The sequence below is a fragment of the Camelus bactrianus genome, chromosome 6 (genome assembly GCF_048773025.1).
Source record: "Camelus bactrianus isolate YW-2024 breed Bactrian camel chromosome 6, ASM4877302v1, whole genome shotgun sequence".
Lineage (NCBI taxonomy): Eukaryota > Metazoa > Chordata > Mammalia > Artiodactyla > Camelidae > Camelus > Camelus bactrianus.
This window is the reverse complement of record NC_133544.1, coordinates 52,113,721-52,137,434: the sequence shown is the minus strand read 5'-3', so window position 1 is coordinate 52,137,434 and position 23,714 is coordinate 52,113,721. Positions and strand designations below refer to the sequence as shown.

The following is a 23,714-nucleotide window of genomic DNA, read 5'->3' as shown; positions in this document are numbered from 1 at the left end:
CTGGTTTCCCTGTGTTTAGTAATCACAATGCTTTTCATTTTCAGTCCCTAAAAGAAGGTCATTTTCATGTTCACTTTCTATTTACGCAGAAAGATTTTTTAAAGGATTAATGTGTTATTCATAATTTTATGAATAAAATTGTATGTGAAGAATTTCGGAAGTTTCAAAATTGCTCTAGTATCTCTGATAGGAAATAGCAGATCTGTATGACTTCTTTGGGATGTCTTTAAGCCTAAAGCTGAGAGTGGAGAAAATAAAGATGTAAACATAATCTGGTAGTCAAGAAACTGTTTTGAATCATTTCCATTAGCACTGTGCCAGCCAAGCATCCTTTTGAGGACTTACAGCTTCTATTATTCATGCGAAGTGTTAAAAATACTGGTTTCTTTCCAATTCTAAATTTTTTTTCTTCAAGTAGATCTCACTTTCTTTTTCCAAGAGAGTCAATAAATGTTCTATTTGATGATGATAATTCTTGGCAATTTGTTCCTAAGTACCAAATAAGAAGTTAATTTAAGTACTGAATATTTAATTCTCTGGCATCCATCTCTTGAGGATTACCTTGCTAAACATAGCTTAACCTTTTCAAAATATATCTGTCTGCTGAGCCTACAAGTTCAGAGAAATGTATAATTTTTTCTGCGCTAATAAGCTTTCTCAAGAAAGGTAATAGTGAACACAAAATGAATACCCTTTTACTTGGTGGCTTTTTGGTTTTTCTGTGCAATGAACAGTTAACTACAAAGCATAATACTTGTAGTTATATAGTTTTAATGCTTTCTTAATTTTGCATATAGTAATTGTTATTTGTGGGAAATACCAAGGATATTTCAATTGAATAGCATGGGTACATACGTTTATTTAAATTAGCAATGTACTGTTCAAACTTATGTTTATTTTGCTAAATAGTAATTTTGGTAAGAACTAAAAAATATTCCATATTGATCATATTTTTACTTTTAAAATTTCTGTATTGTAAGGAGTTTATAGATATCTAAGAATTAGAATTCTTAACATGAAATTTTAGATTTTGGGTTTTAAAATTAGGGAAATTATTAAAACTGTTTAAATACAGATCCATGTTAGCAGTTTGGTGAATAGCCTTCTGAACATCTCTTGTGTATGCATACATGTGTTTAAACCATATATGGCATTCTATAGACTGATATTTTTCCCTCAAAATTATGTGTGAACGTTTAAATTATTTTCATAATATTCACTAACTTAACAAAGCTGCAGTGTAAGAAAGTTCCTAGGTGTGCCATTACTTACTTAACTTTTTGCTTTAAAATTTTTGATGTATATTGCTAGACTTCTCTCTAGAAAAATTATACCAACTTGTATGCCTACCAACAATTTATGACATTGTTCATTTCCTTTCAACCTTTTAAACTTATGTTTTTATTCATTTCTAGTGAGGTGGAGCATATTTTTAGGTGTCTCTTGGTTATTTTCCTCCTTTTGAGAATTACCAATTCATATTCTGTTGAGTTACATTCATCTTTTTCTTACTGATTTGTAGGTGTTCTTTTTTATCTGTCATATATAATGTAGACTTTTTTTTTTACTTTATTGTTTGCTTTTCAGTTTCGTTTATGGTGTTTTATGCTAATACAGAAGTAGTAAAAACTACCAATAGTTTCCTTTATGTATTCTAGTTTTGGTGTTATTCTTAGAAAGGGCTTTCCTATATTTAAATTTAAATATATTCTTTCATTTTTTTTGAGTAATTTTATGGCTTTCTCTTAAAAAATTGAGTCTTTCACATATCTTTGGTTACTTTGATAAGAAGAAGAAGCATTATCATTTCTTTCCCAAATGACTGGGCAGTTGCACAACTTTGTTTATTCAATAAATCCTCTTTTTCTCATGAATTTGAAATGCCAGCTTTTCATACCTTAAATTCCAGTGTGTTATTGTGTCTGTTTATGGACTTACATTCTGTGTCACTGATTTTTCTGTGTAAAATTGCTTGTGCATTTTGTTGATCCACTGTCCATAAAGAGAGAGTTGGTGGCAAAAATGCTGTCCTAACAAGCACTGGCTGACTGGCTCCAGTCAGGCACCCCCTGCAGCCAGCTTCCTGGTGGTGAGCACTGCTTGGATTGTAGATCCCAGATTTAGCCTTCAACTTAGCTTCAGACGACAAGGGAAATTCCTAGTCACATTTTAGAAAAATGTGGACCGACTGTTCTGTACATTAACACAGAAGTGACTACAACAGCAACAATTAGAAAAACAAAGGTTAAATGTGAGAATTCAGTGTTTAATTTAATTTATTATTTTGCTACAAAATAATAATAATAATACAGTATTTTAGCAGATATGTACAAATATGCAAGGAAATGCAAAAAAGAAAACAATTACTGAAAATCTTGCCATTGAGAATTAATACTGTTCTTAAATACATGATTCCGGACTTTTCTGTATGCAGGTAAATCATATGGAACAAAACTTAGATAATGCTATGTAAATAATGTTTTGTAACCTGATTTTTAAAACTTACTATATTGTAATTATCTCTCTCTGTCAGGAGATACAGATCTGAATAATCACTTAAATTGACCAGCAAATATTTTTTGTGTACCTACTGTGTGGCAGACATAGAGTTAGGCACTAGGAAAGCATCTACAAACAGGAGAAACCTAATCCCTGCCCTCAGAATTTGAAGACTAGCAGAGAAGGAAGGTGACGAATTCATTATTGTGAGCGAGACAATTAGTATGCAGACGTGCAGTGTGTATGGAAACATATATCTGAGGAAGTTTGAGGAAATGATACTTAAATTGAAGTCTGAGGGATGAATAGAAGATAGCTGGGAAGAGAGGAAAGAGTTTTTTTAGTTCCTACTACTCAGAAGTGTAGCAGCATCACCATCACCTGGGAGCTCGTTAGAGATACAGACGATCTGTACGCACATTAAAGTTTGTCTCTCTCTGCTGTGGACCGTTGGAGCCCATCTGAGAACTGAAAAGGTGTCCAGGATTAGAGACTAGAAGGAGCAGAGATGCAGCTGATGCTGGAGAGGACACAAGGGTCAGGTCATCTCAGGTTTATTGATGTCCTCTATGTGTATGTAAGAGTGTGTGGTTGAGGACTTGGGGGAGAGATTTTTATTCACAGTGTATTGGGAAGCCATTGATAGGATTTTTTGAGGAAGAATGACATGATCAGATTTGCTTTAAGACACCACTGTCCTCATCATGACTTCTCAGCATTTAGCACAGTGGGTCACTTGCTTGTCCTTAAATCACTTTTATCCCTTGGCCTTCGGGGCTGCATACTTTCTTGGTTCTATTCTTGTCTCCTTTGCTTTGTCTTCTAGTCTCCCTTGCTGATGTCTCCTCATCTCTTGACTTCTAAACAGTGGAGCACCCAAAGCTTATCCTGGGACCCATTTTCTCCTCTACCTGTACTTTCGGGGTAATCTTATCCAGGATCATAGCTTTATAGATGACCTGTATGCTGATAACTGTCGTTTACTAAGATAAATGAATAAAGACCTTCATTGTCATTATAATAACTAAAAACTGGAAACAAGTGTCCCTCAGTGGAAGCTTTTTTTATAGCGCACCCAGTGATGGGATATATTTACTGCAATTGCAATAAAGAATAAGGTAAGAGCTGTGTGCATTGAAAGGAGTTAGAACTAAGTATATAATAGATATGTGATTGAATACAAAGAAATGTTTTGCATGGAAGAAAATTCAGGAAACTGTTAACTGTGATCCCTCTGCTTTCCTTATAGATTGTACACCAAATCACTAAAAAGTGAAACTCTTATTTGTCTTATTTTTTCTCTGTTTATGTTGTATATATTTGCCCTTTCTTTTATTTTTATTTTTCTTAGTTGTGTCCCCTGTAGATTACATAGTATTGAATATTTTTTAACCAATCAGAAATTACTCTTCTTATAGTAGGTTGGATCACCCCATGTTTATTATTATATCACATGTACTTGGTATTATTCTTGTCATCTAATTTTGTAGTCTCTCTCCCTTTTTTGCTTCTTTGCTATTTCCTATAATCTATTGTATTTGTCAACATTTGTCTATGTGTTTTTTTGGTATCATTATCTGATACCTAATGTTGTGAGACAGAAATCTGAAGCCCTCCTGTTTTTATTTTATTTGCATGTGATGTTTCACCTTCACTCATAGATGCTTACAGGATTTAAATTTTGCTTTAAATTAAGTAATTTCACTAGCATATGTTTGGGAGTGGATTGTTTTCTGATTACATTTTCCTGGTGCATGGAAAGCCTTTTTGATAGCAAATACAGCTCTTCAGTTTAGGGCTTTTTCTGTTTTATTTTGAGTAGTGTTTCCATCTGTTTATTAGGTATATTTCTTCAGGAATATTAATTAGCCTTATGTTGAATCTTCACTATCTATCATCTATATTTATCACCCCTTTGCCTTCATTCATCTCTCAAACCTCTGTTGTGTATCAATGATTTCATTTTCTGAAGTGTAAATATAAAAAAAATTGTTCTAATTACCATTTGAATATCACTAAGGCATTTTTCTAATTTTTAAAATTTTATCAGACTCCTAAGAAAAATCCATGTCTTTCGTCTTCCACCTGTTTCCTGAAAGCATCAAAAAAATTTCCTTGACAGCACAAAGCAGACCTTTTCAAAAATATTTTTTGATTTCTATAATAAATCTTTTTGGACAGAATGTTTTTCATATAATTTTTTGATCTTTTCTTTTCTTTTCTTTTCTTTTCTTTCTTTCTTTCTTGTTAAAGTGAGGGTTTATTATGAGATGGATAGTACACTCTCAAGGGGAGAGTCCTCTGTTTCTTTCTTATATTTTGCAGACTCTCTTCATTGAACCCTCATCTTTGAATGAAGATAGGTCATTTCTGTCTGCCCAAAGTCAATATCAGTTAGGTTTACCTGACAATTCTTGACTATTCTTGGAGGCTTTGGAATACTACTTTTAGATCTTAAGTAGGAGAATCAGAGATGCAGGTTTATATTACTATTCAAGCATTCAGAACCATGAAATGTATAGGAGGTGGGAGGGGACAGGATCTGAAAATTTTGTCTCTACAAAATTTTTTGTAGAGATTTTTTCTGTGTGATTGTTGAAACTGTTTTTCTCTGTGATTGTTGAAACTGTTGTACTAGAAACTAACCTTTTCCTAATGGATTTTCTATATGGCAAAGATTATTCAAGGCTTTTTTTCTGTGCATGCACACGTATTGCATATGCATACATTTTACAAAAATAACATTAAAGTTGTTTTGACAGCTTGTATTACTTTGAGAAATTTTATTTTAAAACTGAAGAACGGGCACAAGAGTAATTAATTTGACTTATCTGTACTACACATAGCTTACAAATCAACTATATAAGATATGCTTCCATTAGAAAGATTTTATCTGAGCCCCCCATCCCCCCAATAGGGTAGCAATATTTGAATAGAAAAACAGAAAATTATCTAATAGAAAATGTATTTTGGTGCATTTATTTCATAATTTAGTATTAACAGCAACTCTGTGATGTAGATAAAAATTATTCTATTTCCCAAATGAAGAAAATGCAGTTCAGAGATTAAATGACTAAGCTAGAATTCAGACCCAGGTCTCTCTGATTCTAATGTAGTTTTCATTATGTCCTGCTGCTTTGTGAACTTGTGAAAATCCCTTTTATTTTTCTCTCTTTATGTTTCACTCTGAGTACTCCTTCTCCTCTTATTTTCAGATTTAATCTGATACAAACTAGGAAGAATCATATTTTACTGACCTTAGATGTTTCATATTTGGTCTATTGTGACCTACTTTTGGAAGCAAGGTTTCTGCTTTTTTAGGGGCGAGTGTTCTATCTTGTATTGCTTGTTCCCTCTTAGGAACTGAAATCCTGTTTCTGAGTCCTGGGCCAGCCCTGGGGCCTTGCTGAGGGAGACTTCCCTGATATTAATTACTTAATTATTAAAAGCTTTCACTGAATACTGCCTGTATCTGTATTCCCTGTCACTGGTTGTCCCCACCGCCCATCCCCGACTAGAATGTGCCATTATCTTAAGCTAGACCTTTCTGAGGTCACTCGTGGTACACCACCACCTGTGGTCTGCAGCTCTGCATTTGGGATACTGTGTTTTGTCTTCGGCTCTACATTCCTTCCAGTGTGCGTATCTGGGACTGACTCTTCCTCACCTGCATTGTCTGCCATTCCTCAATGGTCAGGTCTAATCCTGGCCCTGGCCCCACCCCCCTTACTTGGACTTGCTCCTTGCTGCATAATCCAGGAAATGACCAATGATATAATGCCAAAGAATGTAAGACTTAATCCCTGTTTGAGGTCTAGCTGGTGATATATTTGACAGAAGCACATGTATCAGAGCTGTAAGACATCTTAGCCTTTCTCTAGGCTAACCATCTCATATTACGGATGAGGAAACAGAGGCAAAATTTTGCAGCCCAAATCACAGCTGGTGGCAGAGTTAGAACTAGAATCAATAATATCCAATAGATTTTTTATTATATTCATTGTCAACAAGTAGCCCCTATGCCTAACTAAGCCTTAAGCATATTTTTAAAAATATAGATTGGGATAACAAATTTATTTTAGTATGCACTATCAGTAATTGATAAGATATGAGACTAGTGTGTTTTTGTTTTTACATAGAAATGCCAAAAAAGGGAATTATTTGGAAATTCGTCTGATTTCATAACTGACTTCATAACTACTGGAAATAATCTGAAAGCTGGGATTTTTTAAGCAAAGCAATATCATTCCACCAGATGTCACTGTTTGCATGTAGCAATGATGTTACACTGATTCAAAATAAAATCCCCCCTCCCTAATCATGTTTTGTAAAAAAATTCTATATAGTTATACTCTCATTCGTCTTCAGATTTATTATTTTATTAAGACTATATTCCCTGAATTTTTTAAAGTATTGAAAGTATTCATTGCCTCTGCTGTCGATTTTACAGACATTACTAAAGAAAATTATTTGTGGATTAGCATCTTTAAGAAGATGAACTCCTAAAGTCTTTTCTAGACCTAGGAGTTTTCTTTTCAAACAACATTCTTTGTAAGCTACTGTTCTCTAAGTTGTGGATTGTGACCCAGTAAGTGGACTGTGAAGTGAATTTAGTGGCTTGCTGTGAGCACCTTAAAGAAATGATCTCTAGGATAGAATACTCTATTGCATGTAAGTATTACTTTGGCAAAACCGTTGTACATGAACACTCTTAAAGTATCCCTGCAAACATCTGTTTTGAGTTGCATAAAAGTGACTGTGAGTTTCATCCTGTGAAGTCTTCTCCAAAGTAAATTTTCTAAGGAAGAGATAGTGAAGTGAAGATGTGATGGGGGACTTCTCTGCTAGAGTCACACCAAGGACGGGAGAAGGTCGCTGGGGGGAGAACCCTTCTCCACACTTCACAGGATGGCGCTCACAATCACTCTTATGTAACTTCCAGAAGGTGTGTGTGGAGATTTTTTTTTTTAAGAGTGCTAACATCCCAGAGCAAATGTTTTTCAAACTTCTTTGACAACATGCAATAAGAAATACGTTTTATATCTCTGGCCCCATGGGAGACAACTGTTGACTGAGAAGGAGGTGTAACTCACTCTGAGATAAGTGGGCTGGTTTCCTTCATTCAGCCCCGTCAGTATTAATAACAAAAATGATGGTAGTATCAACCACTTACTATTTGTATTTTACGCAACTCTTGACATACACTCTTTCTAAGCATTAGACCCTGAAAGACCGGATCACTGTTGCTGTTCATAAATGAGGAAACTGAGAGTTAGGGAGGAAAAGTGACTTATCCAACACAGCACATCAAGTGGCCAAACTCGGCTAAAATCCTGGTTTTAACCTCATTCCAAAGGCTAGCTCTTCTCACAATAGCAGTGATCTTTAGGTTTCTCCTGAGGGTGAGGACCAATTGGAGTGTTTAAGTGTATCAGTTCTCAGGTTCTATTCCAAACCTACTGAATTAGAATCTCCATTGGAGGTATCCAGGAAGCTATAGATTTGACAAGCATCCCAGGGTATTCTTATGATCAGTCTCTTTTAGGAAAGATTGCAGTACATCAGTGGTTTCAAACTTCATCGTGCACCAGAATCAACTGTAGGGCTGGTTAAAACATAGATGGGTTCCATCCCATCCCTAGATCTTCTGTTTCATTAGGTGTGATAGGGCTCAAAAATGTTTATGTCTAGCAAGTTCCTATGTGATGCTCATGATGCTGGTTAGGGAACACACTTTGAGAACCACTGCAGTACATCATGCCAACCCATGATTCTCGATTTCTCCGGGCAGGGTCTGGGCTGGCTTTGGCTGTGGGACTTTTCAGCTACAGTATTAAATAGTACTTACTGAGTATCTTCTATATTCACGAGATAGAAAATGAATAAGAATCACTCCTCCCCCTACCCCACCCAACCAGCCTATAATCTACTGAGAAAAATAGAAAAATACAGACTAAAATGTATTTTATTGTGCAACGAAATTACAGATCAAATGTGTCAGGAAAACTAGGGTGGCAAAGATGAATTTTGACTGGGTAGAGGGTCTTTGTTAAGGCCTCATGGAAGATTGAGATCTGAAAATCTTGTTTTCAACATTTTCACAGCCACACTGTATTATCGTTAAGTTTGCCCGTCTCCCCTGTTGCACTGCTAGTAATCTCAGCACTCAGGGCACCTTTTGCGTAGTGAATGTAGATGGGCCAGGTGTCAGAGGAGGAAAGTAGGATTGATAAGGTAGATGGTGCCCATACTGTGGGGGACCCTGACTACCAGGCTCAGGAGCTTGGGTTTTACATGGTGTGTGTTGTCATTAAAGTATTTGAAAGGGGATGACTGAAGACAACACTGGCAGGGGTATGTATATAGCATGGGTTGGAAGAGGAAAAACTGAGAGGTGAGGGACAGCAAAGATGTTATCATAGGACTCAGTTGACAGAAAATGCAATGGAAGGTAGAGACAGTCTGGAGGGAGAAGGATCAGGACCAGTAATTATTGTTGGGAGTTTGGGAGCATTGGAAATGAGGAAATTTTCAACCTGAACCACTGAGGTGATAGTGGTCTTTAGAGGGGAGAACTTTAGAAAGGATTGATTCTTTTCTCTGGAAATAAAGAAGGAAACAGGGATAATCTGGACAAAAATTTCAAAGTAAGTGATTCATCTTTGTCATACAGGAACCGTTGCTAACCTTGGGTAGCCTTTCCACTAAGGTCCCCAGTTTACATCTACCAGAGCTACACACTCTAGAAGGTGCAATGACTTCTTTCACGTTCCTTCTGTCCAGCCAGAATTTCTGTTTCTTTGGTGCACATTTGGAATGTGAAAAGACAATAACATGTGAATGATTTTACTATTCTGTTTTTGGCTTAGGGCCAGGTAAGAATATAGCAGTGCCTTGAAGTAGCTTCTTCACCCTTCTCCTCCCGATCTTAGAAATACTTTATTGATCTTGATATATGTACTCTCTTGACTCATTGTTCTAGCTGATAAAATACCCTGTTTTGTTTTTCCTGGTTGTATCTTCAGGATTCAGTTGCAGAAAACAGAAATATTTTTAGCTATTTTAAGCAAAAAGGGATTTAGTGATGAGAATATGATGCTTTTAAAACCAATGGAAAGATTGGAAAAATGGGCTGTAGGCAGGGAGGGCTTTCCAGAGATGGCTCACATAGCATGCTACTGCTTCTGGCATAGTCAGGAAGGTGGGACATCTGGAAGCCGACACGGGCAACATACCACCTCGGTTGAGATTCAGGGATCATGTGGTCTCTACTGTCACAACTTTTGACTCTGGAGCCATACTATAAGTGTTTGAAATGCTCATTGGCAAAAAACCAAAACAAAAATGAAACATGCTTCCCACAAAAGAAGTATCTGGAACCCTGCTGCAGAAGAACTCAGTGTTGCCATGTCTGCTTGCCAACAGAAACATAGAACCTTCTTCCTTCCACAGTGTACGTGAGTGCATCTGGTTAGTGGATCCTAACTCGCATCTAGGACGCCGGCTGCAGCAGAGTCTTCACCTCTCCATCCTCAGCAGTTCAAGAAAGCATTATTGGAGGGAGGATGGGTTGGACGTGGAATGGCAGTCTACTGTATTCCCTGTGCTGGGAGTTGAGATTTATCTTCTCTTTGAATTCAGAGATTTGACTAGGTGAGACAGGAAGCTTTTCCCCATGACTCTACTTTAGCAAAGCCCTGCCTTCTCCAGCCTGGATTCGGGTGGGCCTGCTTTTGAAGAGCTGGTATAATGGAATCTGAGGATTCCAGCATGTTGTTAAGTCAAGTCAGTTTGGTATGTGTGTGCTTTGTCTTAACATTTGGTGGCTCATAATGTGGTTATCTATTCATAAAATGGTATACCAAAAAGTTAGAGGGAACGTTGGGTCTAAAAACTCCCATGTGAAATTGAAATATGGATATAGTCTATGTAGGTCCACTTTATACTTGTTTTATATTTCTTTCACAGTAAGATTTGTAATACAAAAATGAATGTGTTTTCAAGCAGTCTGTAAGTCAGTCACTAATGACACATTTTGCCTTCAAATTTTGTTTTAGGTCATCTCTTTGGTTTCATTAAGGCTTTTATTAATGAGTTTTAAACCTCCTATGTATATTCTTATGTATACGTGGTTTATAACCTACAAGTAAAGACTGGATGCCGTAACAGTTTTCTGTTCATCCTGGCAAGATAAGAATCAAGAAGAGAAAACCTTAATGTGAAAAGGCAGCTCTGCTTTTTGCCCCAGTCTGAGAAATGAGACCATTTCCTTTGAGCTTGGAGTGGGGAGCAGGTTAGGGATCAGAAGATAGAAAATTTTTTGCCTCTTTTATAATCAGACTTTCATAGGGTGAACTTGTTATTCCAATATCATAAAACAAAACCATCATAAAGCTTACTCCTAAAATGCATTCAGAAGCAAACAAATTATTTTTGAATTATTTTCCATTTTAGATTATGGACAGTATCTGTTTAGTACAGATATCAAATGTATTTATTTTGGCAGAGAGATAAAATGAGAACAAACGTCTTTTGCTTTATCAGTGACTTAAAAAACAATGTTTTTGTCTTGTCACACAATTTTCTTGTTTTGTAGAATACTGCAAGGAATTCCAGTTATGCGTGACAATGAAGAACGTGGTGCCGTCCTTCCAGCAACACCAGGGATACCGCCTGAATTGCCAGCAGGAACTAGACAGAACACTCACAAACCACACCTAGAACTCGCGGGAGAGGAAGTGAGTACTTCCTTTAATATTCATTGTCTCTACCTCACAGGTTCTCAGACTTTTTGGTTTCAGGACCCTTTTTACACTCTTAAAAATTTATGAGGACTTAAATAATTATTTATGTGGGTTTTATCTATTAACATTTACAATGTTGGAAATTAAAACTGAGAGAATACTAAAATGTTTATTTTTTTGATTAAAAATAACTAATAAAATCATATATGTTACATATATAATGTATTTTTTATGAAAAGTAATTATTTTTTAAAGCAAAAAAATCAGTGTAAAAACTAGATTGTGTGTGTGTGTGTGTGTGTGTGTGTGCAAATCTCTTTAACGTCTGGCTTAATAGATGGCAGCTGGATTCTTGTGTCTGCTTCTGCATGCAATTTTGTGGTAGGCTGTTTTAGCTGAAATATATGAGGAAAATTCTGGCCTCACACAGATATGTAGTTGGAAAAGGAAAGATTATTTTAATAGCCTTTTAACATAATTATAGATATTCTCCTTTAATAATATGCCAAAGCTTTGTAAGTGATAGTTTCTTAAAAGTTGTGAGACTTCCCCTTCTGGCGAAGATGGAATAGAAGTGCTTTTTCCTGTTCTCCCTGCTAACTACAAGTGAAAACCTAGGTGTTACAGACAGGACAGATCTGAAAGGTGGAAAGACTGAGGCACTAGCTAGGAACTTTGGGACCCAGGAAATGACATGGTGGTTAGTTAGTTCCTTGGGTTTTCTTTTTAGTTTCACATATCCTAGACCTAGAGCTGAAAAAAGCTGGTAACCTAGAAACAAAACCAGGTAAAGACAAAAAAAAAAAAATGTTGCAGCAAAAACCTATTCTCTTTAGACAAAAAACCAGGAAAGGGGCAGTCTAGCAAGACAAAATTTTTTGACAAGAACTGCTCTACCCCAGCTAAACGCCACAGAAAAAATGGTGGCCTTGGTCCTTCCCTCACTTCTACTAGCAAAGGTCTGGTAGGAAATCTAGACTTTTACTCTTGCCAGAGTATAAGATGGCACCTGCCAGGGTGGTGTCAAAGAAGGCTGTGTGGGGCTGGGACTTTCATCTTAACAGAGTGGGAATGAGGTTTCCCCTTTATTGTGTCAGTTGAGACCACATGGGGATCCTGGACTTCCTTCCCCACCTAGTAATAATGAGCCACTCCTCTCCCTGCCCACTGTGGTGATATCAGAGGAGGCCTAGCAGAGTGTCAACTTAAACAGAAGGTTTAAATAAGATCCAGAGTCTCATAGCATAATACCCCAAATATCCAGATTCAATTGAAAATCACTAATCATACAAAGAGCTAGGAAAACTTCAAACTGAATATAAAAAGATAATCAATAGATGACAGTGACGACAATGATTTTAAAGCCACCATCATAAACATGCTTCAGTGATAACTATGAACACACTTGAAACAAAGAGTAAAGGGAGGTAAGGTTTCTACACACCACTTGAACTGGTAAAATGGAGACATCAGTAGACTTTGATAAGTTATGTTTATATAATGTAATACCTAGAGCAAAACCAAAAAACTGTACAGAGATATTCAGAAACACCATAGATAAATAAAAGTAGAATTCTAAAATAAGTCTGTGTAACAAGAAAGCAGGGAAAAGGAAACAGTAACAAAAGAAACCAGAGAACAAACAGAAAACAAAAAATAAAATGGCAGACTAAATCCCTAACATAAATGTAGATGGTCTCAATATGCCAATAAAGTGTCAGAGCTTGCAGAGTGGATTAAAAGACGTAACCCACCTGTTTAATGTCTACAAGAAACTGACCTCAAATATAATGATATGGGGAGGTTGAAAGTTAAAGGGTAAAAAAAGGTAAACCATGGAAACATTAATCAAGAAAAGCAGGAGTGACTGTATTAATATCAGATAAAGTAGACTTTCCAGCAAAGAAAGTCATCAGAGACAGAGAAGGGCATTATATTACAATGAAAATGTCAATCCAAGAGGGAGAGTATAGCTCAGTGGTAGAGTGTGTGCTTAGCATACACGAGATCTTGGGTTCAATCCCCAGTACCTCCATGAAAAATAGATAGATAGATAGATAGATAGATAGATAAACAAGCCTAATTTCCTCCCCCCAATAAAATAAAATAAATAAAACGAAAAAATTATTTTTAAAATGTCAGTCCACCAGGAAATCTTAAAAAAAGCATGTGCACAAAACAACAGAGCTGTAATATATGTGAAGCAAAAACTGATAGAACTGAAAGGAGAGACAATTCCACAGTTATAGTTGGAGATTTCAGCACCCCTCTCTAAACAGTTGGCAGAAGATCAGCAAGGATATAGAGAAGTCATTAATTCCATCCAACAACAAGGTCTAATCAAAATGTATAGAACACTACACCCAACAAACAATACACATTCTTTTCAAGTTCCACAGAACATATACCAAGATAGAACAAATCCATAATGAAATCAAACAAGAAATCAGTAACAAAGATAACAGAAAAATCTCCAAACTGTTGGAATCTAAACAATACAGGTATAAGTAATCCATGGATTACAGAGGAATTCTCAAGGGGCTTAAAAAATACGTTGAAAATCAACTGAACTGAATTAAAATGAAGATACAACATATCAAAATTTGTGGAACAGAGATAATGCAGTGCTGAGAGGGAAATTTATAGCACTAAATGCTTACAATTGAAAAGAGAAATTCTCAAATCAATTTAAGCTCCTACCTCAAGAACCTAGAAAAAGAAAAGCAAAATAAACCCAAAGCAAGCGTAGAGAAGGAATAATGAAGAGCATAAATCAATGAAATTGGAAGCAGAAAAGCCATAGAGAAAATCAGTGAAACAAAGAGGTAGTTTTTAGAAAATATCAATAAAATTGATCTCTAGCAAAACTGACAAGGAAAGAAAAGACACAAATTGACAGTATTAGAAGTGAAACAGGAGATATCACTACAGAACTTGCAGACATCCAAAGAATAATTAAGGGAATACTGTTAACAACTCTATACACATGTATTTAAAAACAGACAAAATGGAGCCGTTCCTCAAAAAACACAAACTGTCACAACTCACTCTATGAAATAGATTATTTGAATAGCACTATAATGTTAAGGAAATTAAGTATATAATTTAAAAAACTCCCTTCTCTGACCTCTGGAAAATAGTTTGGCAATTAAAAATTAATAAATAAATAAACATGCAACTATGATTAAGCACATTACAGAATGAATACATACAACTATAACCAGTCTTCAGAGAATTATGCTGGAAAAAACCAATTCCAAAACATTATGTACTGGATGAGTTTATTTTATAATGTTTATTCATGAAATGACAAAATTACAGAAATGGAGAATGGATTAGTGGTTTCCAGGGTTTCAGGATGGGGTGGTGGTGGGAATGAATGGAATGTGTCTGTTAAGGACAACATGAGGGATCCTTGTGGTAGCAGAAATGTTCAATATCTTAAGTGAACCAGTGTCAGTATTTTGTATGTGATATTGTATTACAGTTTTGCAAGATACTGCCTTTGAGGTAAACTGGGTAAAGGATAGATGGAGGTCTCCCTGTATTCTTTCTTTTTTTTTTTTTTTAATAAAGTATTTAAGATTTTTTCCCTGTATTATTTCTTAAAACTTCATGTGAATCCATAATTATCTCAATAAAAAATTTAATAAAAATTACAGTTATTGGACCAGCACCAAATAAACGAAAAAGAAAAATTAAACTTAGTTAAAAAGAAAATGTATTAAATGATAATTTGTACAGCTAAGAAAGCTTGTTGCAGTGGAAATCTGAAACCATATCAATGACTTTTTCATACTTTATTACATGAAAATCAATTGCCTTATTTTGTGCTTTGACCCATGTATGATTTTGTAACATTATTTACTGGTCATTTAGAAAATGCTGTCCAAGTTATGTAGCTCTTCAAATGTTGACATGTTTCACCATATATACAATATCAAAATTTCTCAATTTTAGTATTATCAGAAAAGTCTTTTAGCACTGGGAACCTGGCAATCTTATGGTGAAATACACATATTTTCCAAAATTCTAATTTTTGCTGAAAGCTTGAATTTTTTCATTGGCACAAATACTTTCAATTACTTTATTTTAAATGACAGATTTGCTTCATTCATTTTCAAGAAAATGCTTGCCACATACTGAAGTCTGAATAACCACGGTTTAATGTTTGTCCTCCCCAGTAAAAACGGTGGCTAGTTCAGTTCACAATTCAAACAATAGCACACATGTTTTTCCTCAAAAGCAGCATCCTACTTCACCATGGCCACAGAAGTACTTTATGTGTACTGCTCATTTAGTTACATTGTATGTTAAAAAGATACGTACTTAAAAGTTATGATTTAATAAAATTAACATTTTTCCTGCTTCCTAGGGGAGGGTCACTTTTAAGGTTCTGCTTCTTTAATTTATGCCAAGGTGCCATCAATTTTACTTTTTTTTTTTTAACACCAACAGTGCAGATTTCACTATCGTGAAAAAGGCAAATACAAAAGGCAAATGACTTCTTTGTAGTTTTAGCGTGAAAAGGTCTTGAGGCTCTCCAGAGTCTCAAGCCACTTTTTGGAATCTGTTGTTCGTCTTTATATTTCATTTATATGAAGCTTAACTTACTCCTGAATTAATTTGCATGTCTCTCTCCCTTTGTGAACAGAATGTTCTGACCTTCGGTCTCACTATGAACATGAGTTATGTACTGGGTTGGAATATGCACAGTAACCTTAGGGGTTGTGCAGGTGCTATTATACTAAATTAACCTAGCTTGCTTTCTAGTTAGTAATTCAGTTTGCTGTGCAATCTCTACCCCTCTGTCAAGTTCCAGCAGCCACCAGCCCAGCTGTTTGTAGCCATTTTCCTACTCTCCTCTTAGAAAGTTCTGAGCATTTCCAGGGAAACCAGTTTACCATGATGAGTGTTTCTTTGCTAGTTTAATTGGACAAATTCTCTCCTGAAGGTGCATCTGTGCTTTTCCTTGAGAGCAAAGTCATGTTGTTTAGTGATAGATTTACCTCTCTTGCCACTTAGAGGCCTGTATTTTGCCTTCTTCTAGAGGAATAATTTTATTCTGGATGCTTAAACTGCTGGAAGCTTATCTACAACAAGGGATATGTGACATGTCATTTGAATACCTGAAATCTCAATTTCTAGATCATCTTTAGCAGAAGAGTTGTCAGCTGAGTTTGGAAGAGTTTATTAATCTTTTAGTGAGGTATTCCTGGCTCTAGATCTATACAGCATAAAGTGACGCAGTTTGCCCACCAAAGCAGAGGATGAGTAAAATAGAAACAATTTGAATTTCTACAGTGAACAAATTAAACTGGCAACTGCAAAATCTGCCTTTTGCTAGATACAATACTCTGTTGGTAGAGAGGAAATGTGATCATGGAATAGTTAACTAGAAGTAAAAATGCTGGAGACTCATTGTCGGCTTATAATTGTGAATCTTTATTTATTGCATTTGGGTCTTTGTATATTACCATATAGAAAGTCTGTGTAACACCTGCACTCCAGGATATGTCACTGTTAAGGTTTCATACTTAATGCTAGAATCATGCTTGCAAGTTGATGCTTAATTGTTTGAGGTCATTTTTTCTGGTGAAAGACAAATCTTGTTGGGGAAAATGCTTGGTCCAATTAAATATTATTCAAAGTCAATGGAAATATTAAAGAAAACGTAGTTACCAATAATATCATGGATTCAAACAGTTATTATTTTGAAAAATCTTGCCACATGTTTTTTAAATCTTGTCATGAACGCCTGATTAATTTCACTTTCAAGTATTTTTTAAAATTATATTTTCTTTTATCATTTGCTTTATTATTTTATTGATAGTAAACTTTATTTTTTAGAATAATTTTAAACTGAGAGAAAAGTTACAAAGACAGTATGGTGGTTTCTCACATCACACACCGTTTCTCCTATTACTAATATGATAATAGTGGGTTAATAGTGGCTCCCAAAAGATATGTCCAAGTCGTAACCCACAGTACTTGCGAATGTGACCTTTTTTGGCAATAGGATCTTTGCAGATGTAATGAAAGTAAGAATCTTGGAATGAGGTCATCTTGGATTTAGGGTAGGCACACAGACACACAAGGAAGAACTCTGTGTGATAATGGAGGCAGACTGGAACAGTGCAGCTGCAGGCCAAGGAATGCCGCGGATTGCTGGTAACCGCTGGAAGCAGGAAGAGGTGAGGAAGGATTCTCTGTAGCCTTCAGAAGGAGCATGGCCCTCCCTACACCTTGATCTTGGACTTCTTGTTTCCAGATCTGTGAGAGAACAAATTCCTCTTGTTTTAAGCCACAGTCAATTTGCTGCAGTCGCCCAGAGAAACTACTAATACATCTTAGAGCAGGATGGTACATTTTTTAAACCAATGAACCAGTATTTATATGTTATTATTAACTAACATTCAGATTTCCTTAGATTTAACATAATGTCCATTTGCTGTTCCAGGATCCCACCCAGGGCACCATGTTACATCCAGTCATCACTTCTCCTTAGGCTTCTCTTGGCTGTGACAGTTTCTGAGACTTTCCTTGTTGTGACCTTGATGGTTTAGGGGAGTACTGGTGAGGCATTTTGTAGACTGTCCCCCAGCTGGGATTGCCTGCTGTTTTTCTGATTTGATAGTTAATGTGATTTCAGGAGGCTTCCCTGAGGAAAGGTCCCATTTTCATCAAATCACGTCTAGGGTACATACTGTGAACGTGACTTATCGTTGTTGATGTTAACCTTAACCGCCTGGCTGAGGTGGTGTCTGCCAGCTTTCTTCAGTGTCGTGTCCCTGCTTGCCCCTTTCTATTCTGTACTCTCTTCAAAGAAGTTACTATGTGAAGCCCACACTTAAGGAATGGGGAGCTATGCTCCACCTCCTTCAGGGCAGAGTATCTGCAAAAGTTAATTCAAACTCATCTGGACAGGACATTTGTCTGTTCTTCCCATTTATTTATTTATTGAATCATTTATTTACATCAGTATGACTCATGGATGTTTATGTTGTACTTTGAGTTATACTCCAATACTACTTTATTATTATTATTATTATTATTATTATTATTATTATTATTATTATTATTATTATTATTATTATTTTGCTAAAATTGTTTGAGCTTTGGTCATTGAGAGCTCCTAGGTCCCTTTGACATGTCCCATCATTGTGGGACTTTTTTTTAAACTACTTAATTACCGGCAGTACAGGTGCTCCAAGCTCATCTTGCATATTTCCTGCCCCAGTCCATAGAATCAGCCATTTCTCCAGGAAGCCCCAGTTCCCTTTGTTAGAGAATTTAATTAGAAACTAGACTCTGGGCATTATATGTGCTTGTTGCTACTGGAGCCTTGTTGCTTCTAGGGCTTCTCAGCTCATGCAAATATATGTCTGTAAATACGCATATTATAATCCATATAATATATAATAAACACACATAACATAGTATTTCTATATGTAACCATCTTTATCTAAATTAAGCTAAACATGAGTTCATACTGATGTCTGCAACTCTGATTCACGACCACATGGATAATTCTAACCTCCTCCATTGCTTTTCTTTAAATTCCCACTCCAGTAGTGAGTGACACAACTGGCTCCCACCATCCTCCATCCAATTACTTAATTGTTCAATTCCAGTATAGAAGTGTACATGTGTAGAAGTATCAGAATCATTAACCCATATTCCTGTGGGATGCAACCTTATCAACTGAAGTTCGGTGCTACGTACAGTTTCTTTTGCCTTTGGTCTTATATACTCCACTCATTTCCAGAGTTACTAAGGTCAGCAATTTTTGTCTCACCCCCTTCAGTGAAGTTGTTGCATATATTAATAGTATAGTTAGATTGTTTTGTTACATTCTATATTCCATCCTGGGATTCCTCTTGACTGCCTAAGTGACTTTTAAAAAAATTTGCATGCTTTAAGGCTCACTTTTTGTGCTGTAAAGTTCAATAGATTTGGGCAAATGAGTAATGTCATATAGCCACAATTCTGGTGTCATACTGAATGGCTTCACCTTTCTAAAAATTCCTCTATGCCTGATTAATTTTTATTTGGAAGAACTTTATAAAGAAACAAATAAATACAGAAACCAAACTAACAAACACGTGGGTACATGCTATCAAGAATTTGTAATGAACATTTTGTCATACTTGTTTCAGATTTTTCAAAATAAAAGACATTTTAAAAGCAATTAAGTCCTCTTGTACTGCTTACTAATTCTGTTTCTCTTCCTTTTTAGCCAAGGGTTAGATACTGTTACAACTGTGGTTTTTCCAGTCCATGATTTTATACTTTATGAGATGTGTTTGTGACCGTAAGCAATAAATGCTTAGTGCTATGTGTTCTAGATACATTTATGTAAATGGCATGATTTTGTACATATCTAAAACTTGCTTATTTTACTGACATACTATGCTCCTAAGAGACATTTATGGTTTATAATTTTTGTGCTTGAATAGCTTTATAATGTTTAGTGATATGAATATACCACATTTTGTTCATGTTTCTGTATCAATTGACATTTCAATTGGGCTTTGTTATTTTGCTATTTCATATGCTGTATGAATATCCTTGTATTTATTTCTTCATGCATGTGTGGAAGAATTTCCTTAGATTATATAGCTGGAAGTGAAATAATTGGGTCAAGTGGCATGTATATTTACTATTTTATTAGAAATGCCCAGTTTGCCTCTTGTGTGGCTCTGCTAACTTCCCACATCTTTGGTATCACTTGGAATTGCTGACTTTTATATTTTTGCTAATCCGATAGGTATGATAAGTTGTTTTTCCCAGGCTTACAGAGACTGTGGAACCAATCTCCTAATTTTCTTGGCAGCTAGAACTAATTTTGACAGGAGATTGGGTTTTTACCCTAGGGACCATTTGTTAGTTTCTGATAGCCTTTTATATTATTTCCAAAGGTGTCTGCTTATCCAGGATTTACAAAGTTGTTTTGGAATCTAACTTCACCCAAATTCTCTGTTCCAGTATCTGCCATGAAGGAAACCGTATATCCAAAATATGAGGTAAACTGCTGAATGGCTTTTCTCTATTGTTGTTTAATAATTAAACCATATGATTGATTATGACATTAAATTTTACTGGACAGTTGTTACATAAATTGTTGGTAACTATTGCCATAGTTGAATGATTGGATGGCACTACAGAAATCATATATGTACATAGTAAATAACTATTACATGTATGTATATGTCTGTATGTGTGTGTGTATGTGTGTATATATATAATATATATATATATATATATATATAATGCAAATATATATATAAATCTACTTACAAGCCCATAACTCTGTGTATACTTATACACATATACTTATATTACACATATATTTCTAAAAAATTTTGTACTTATCCATGTTACTTTAGCCAGTCAGGAAGAATATTGTTTTCTTTCTGAAAGCATAATTTATTTGACTGACAAGATATAAAACTTCTTGGATTGTTTAGATCTTTATGATATTTTCATTTGCTTTTAAAAGTACATTTTTAGTTAAGGTTTTAAAAAGTTTAAAGCTACTCATCCAGTACAATTATTAGTGTATTTTTTTGGTTCCTTTAAGTGTTTGCTTGCTATCATTTTATGTTATACTGCTTATTTTAAAAATTAGAGAAATCAAGAGAAGAAAACTAAAATCATCTATTATTTTTCTCCCCCAAGACAATTACTGCCCACTTTTTGATCTATTTTTTTTTTAATTTTTAAAAATTCTTTCTCTACCTCCTCCTTTTTTTCCTTTCCTCATTTTCTTCTTCCTACTTTTTTCCTCTTTAAATAATTCTGTGATGAAAATAATAGTACATAAAATTTTAATGGTATTTAGGATTATTTTATTTGCATAGGCTGTTAGACAGCTTACTAATAACACAAGTATCAGAAAAAGATAAAACCAAAAAGTTAAAGAAATCATGAGAAAAGCATTAAGGGTGATAGCATAATACAGTCAGAGATAAGATTAAATCAAAGAAATTCTGTCCATATGTGCCCTTGCTAGAAATGGTGTCATCAGTTTACCTCTTAGCTTCCCTGCAACCAAGGCAGGTGTGGAATCACATTCATTATTGACACTGCATGTTTAGAATGTTGATATTGAAACACCTTTACATTTCTTGGATTACTTAATCATGATCTAGTATTCTTAAATATTACATTTAATTCTGTTAGGCAATATTTTATTATTTTTTAAAATATATACTCATGCTTGGAATATGTATGTAATGTATTTTTTTGTTGGACTCTGGTATCAAGGTTATTCTTGCTTCATAAAGTTAATTGGGTAACATTTCATCTTTTTTAATATTCTGGAATTGAAATAGCATAGGAATAATCTTGAAAATGTGGAAGAATTCACTGTCTAGAAACATTTGAGCTGTCTGGGAAGGTAATTTTTTGATAATTAAAACTTCATTTTCTAATTCTTGGGTTATTCATGCTTAATATTTTTTCTCAAGTCAGTTGGTAACCTATATTTTTACAGAAAGCCATCTATTCATTTGAAATTTATAAATTTGCAGAATTTGTATATATTCTCTCTTCAGTTTTAATCCCCATTTTTAAAGTTGCATTGTTTTTTTTCCCATTTCTAATGATATTTGAGGGATGTTCTTCTAGAAATTAGTTTAGCTTTTTTTTTTTTTTTGGTCTTTTCTCATTTGTTTTCAGTTACCAATGCTTTAGTTTCTATTTGTCAAATTACTCACACTGATATAAAACCATCCCTTTAATTTTTTTTAGCAAGGTTTATGATATATGATCCACCAGCTATTAAATATCATGGCCAGTCAGCCAGAAAAGCAAACGAGTTTAACTTACTATCTTCGACCAAAAAACTTTTGGATTAGTTGTAAATTCAACTTTTACCCCTCTGAATTTTTGTTACTTCTCTCTTTGAAATTTTTTTGGTCATTGGTTTCCTGCTTCCACAGAAAGTTGACATCTTTGGGCATTTTCCTAATTTCTTGTGTTGAAAATTTAATTTATTTACCTTTCTTCTTTTTAAGTAATAGAAGTACTTTGACCTTATTTCATAGATTTTTATTTATAGTGGGTTCATTTATTTTCTAAATAATTTCTATTGTAGTTTTCATCATCTTTTGGATACACAATTTATGAGGGAAAGTGTTTTTTAAACCTTTTAACTTGTTGGAATTATTTTGTTTAAATTTTATTTTTAATCCTTATTAACATAAGAAAATATATTCTTTAGAATAACAGTGTCTTGGAATCTACTGATATTTGCTTTGTGGTGTACTAGATATCCCAACACTGTCTACCAGTTCAATGCTGTTGTACATAGTGGCTACTTTTATATTGTGGCTGCACTAAGCAGAGCACAGGCTTTGCAGTCAGTCTTGGTTTTGAATTCCCACTTACTTCCTGGATAACCTTGTATTAGTATATTAACTCCTTGAAGTCCCAGATTTTTCTACATGAAGTAGGTGTTCTGAGGATGGAGTGAGGCTATATAGTGTATTACTTGATGAATGGTAAGTGCTTAATTAATAATAGGTATAACTGTTATATTGATTTATTATTCTGTTCTTCTGTGGTGTAATTCTTTGGTTTGATCTAAAAAATACTGTTTGGGATTTTCAACACAGCTGTATCTGTCCGTTTCTCCATATGTTACTAGTAGTTTTTACTTTATGTGATTGGAAGTTGTTTATCATGAATTTGGCAGTATTTTATTTCTGTTATGAACTCTGTCTCATATCAGTTTTGAATGACCTACTTTGGCCTATTTAATGCTGGAATTCTATTCTAATATGTCCAGTCCTGTGTTCTTTTCTGTTTGTGTTTCGGAATATTTTCACTTACATCATTTCTCTGTTATTTCTCTTTGTTTTTGTTTTGTATGAGCCATGTAAGTGGCATATGGTTAATTTGGTCTTAGGAATATTAGTTCCCTTTGTGGTTTCTTTTCAAAATTTTCTTTGTAGCCTGTCTTTTGTTAAACCACCATTATTTTCTTTAGCAATATTACTGTCTGCACTGTTTTCATAGTGGCAAGGCCTATTAAAATTACTTAAGAACTTGCACAAAGAGTATATGAATGCTTTCTTGTAGAAGAAATTCAAATACAAGAATGTGTATGGCATAACATGTGCTCCCCGCCCCATGAATGCTGCTCTCCCCGGCTCTCTTCTCTCCCTGAAACTAACCACTGTTACATGCACTGTGTATATCCACTTGGACATTTTCATTTTTATTTATGTCATACAGGTATATGCAAATGAATGATTTTACATATGTGAATTATGTAATCTGTATTGTTCTTCATCTTGATTTTTCACTTAAAACACACTTACACACGTGTCTTTGCATACATATGTGTATTTTTCTATCTGGAGTTCCTGGCCAAAGTATATGTGTAATTTAAATTGGAAGATTATTGTGTGTATTTTCACTTACTTTTCTTAACTGTAGTCTAAACTTTTCATTTACTTAAGA

General features: G+C 34.8%; 1 protein-coding gene across 1 annotated transcript in view; it reads left to right on the top strand.

Moving 5' to 3' along the window:
* Positions 1-23,714, top strand: part of TTC6 (tetratricopeptide repeat domain 6) — a 160,962-nt gene that overhangs the window by 67,134 nt on the left and 70,114 nt on the right. Inside the window, exons 7-8 of the mRNA XM_074365615.1 lie at positions 11,096-11,237; positions 20,165-20,269. Of these exons, the coding sequence (XP_074221716.1) occupies positions 11,096-11,237; positions 20,165-20,269 (247 nt within the window). The remainder of the gene's footprint in view (positions 1-11,095; positions 11,238-20,164; positions 20,270-23,714) is intronic.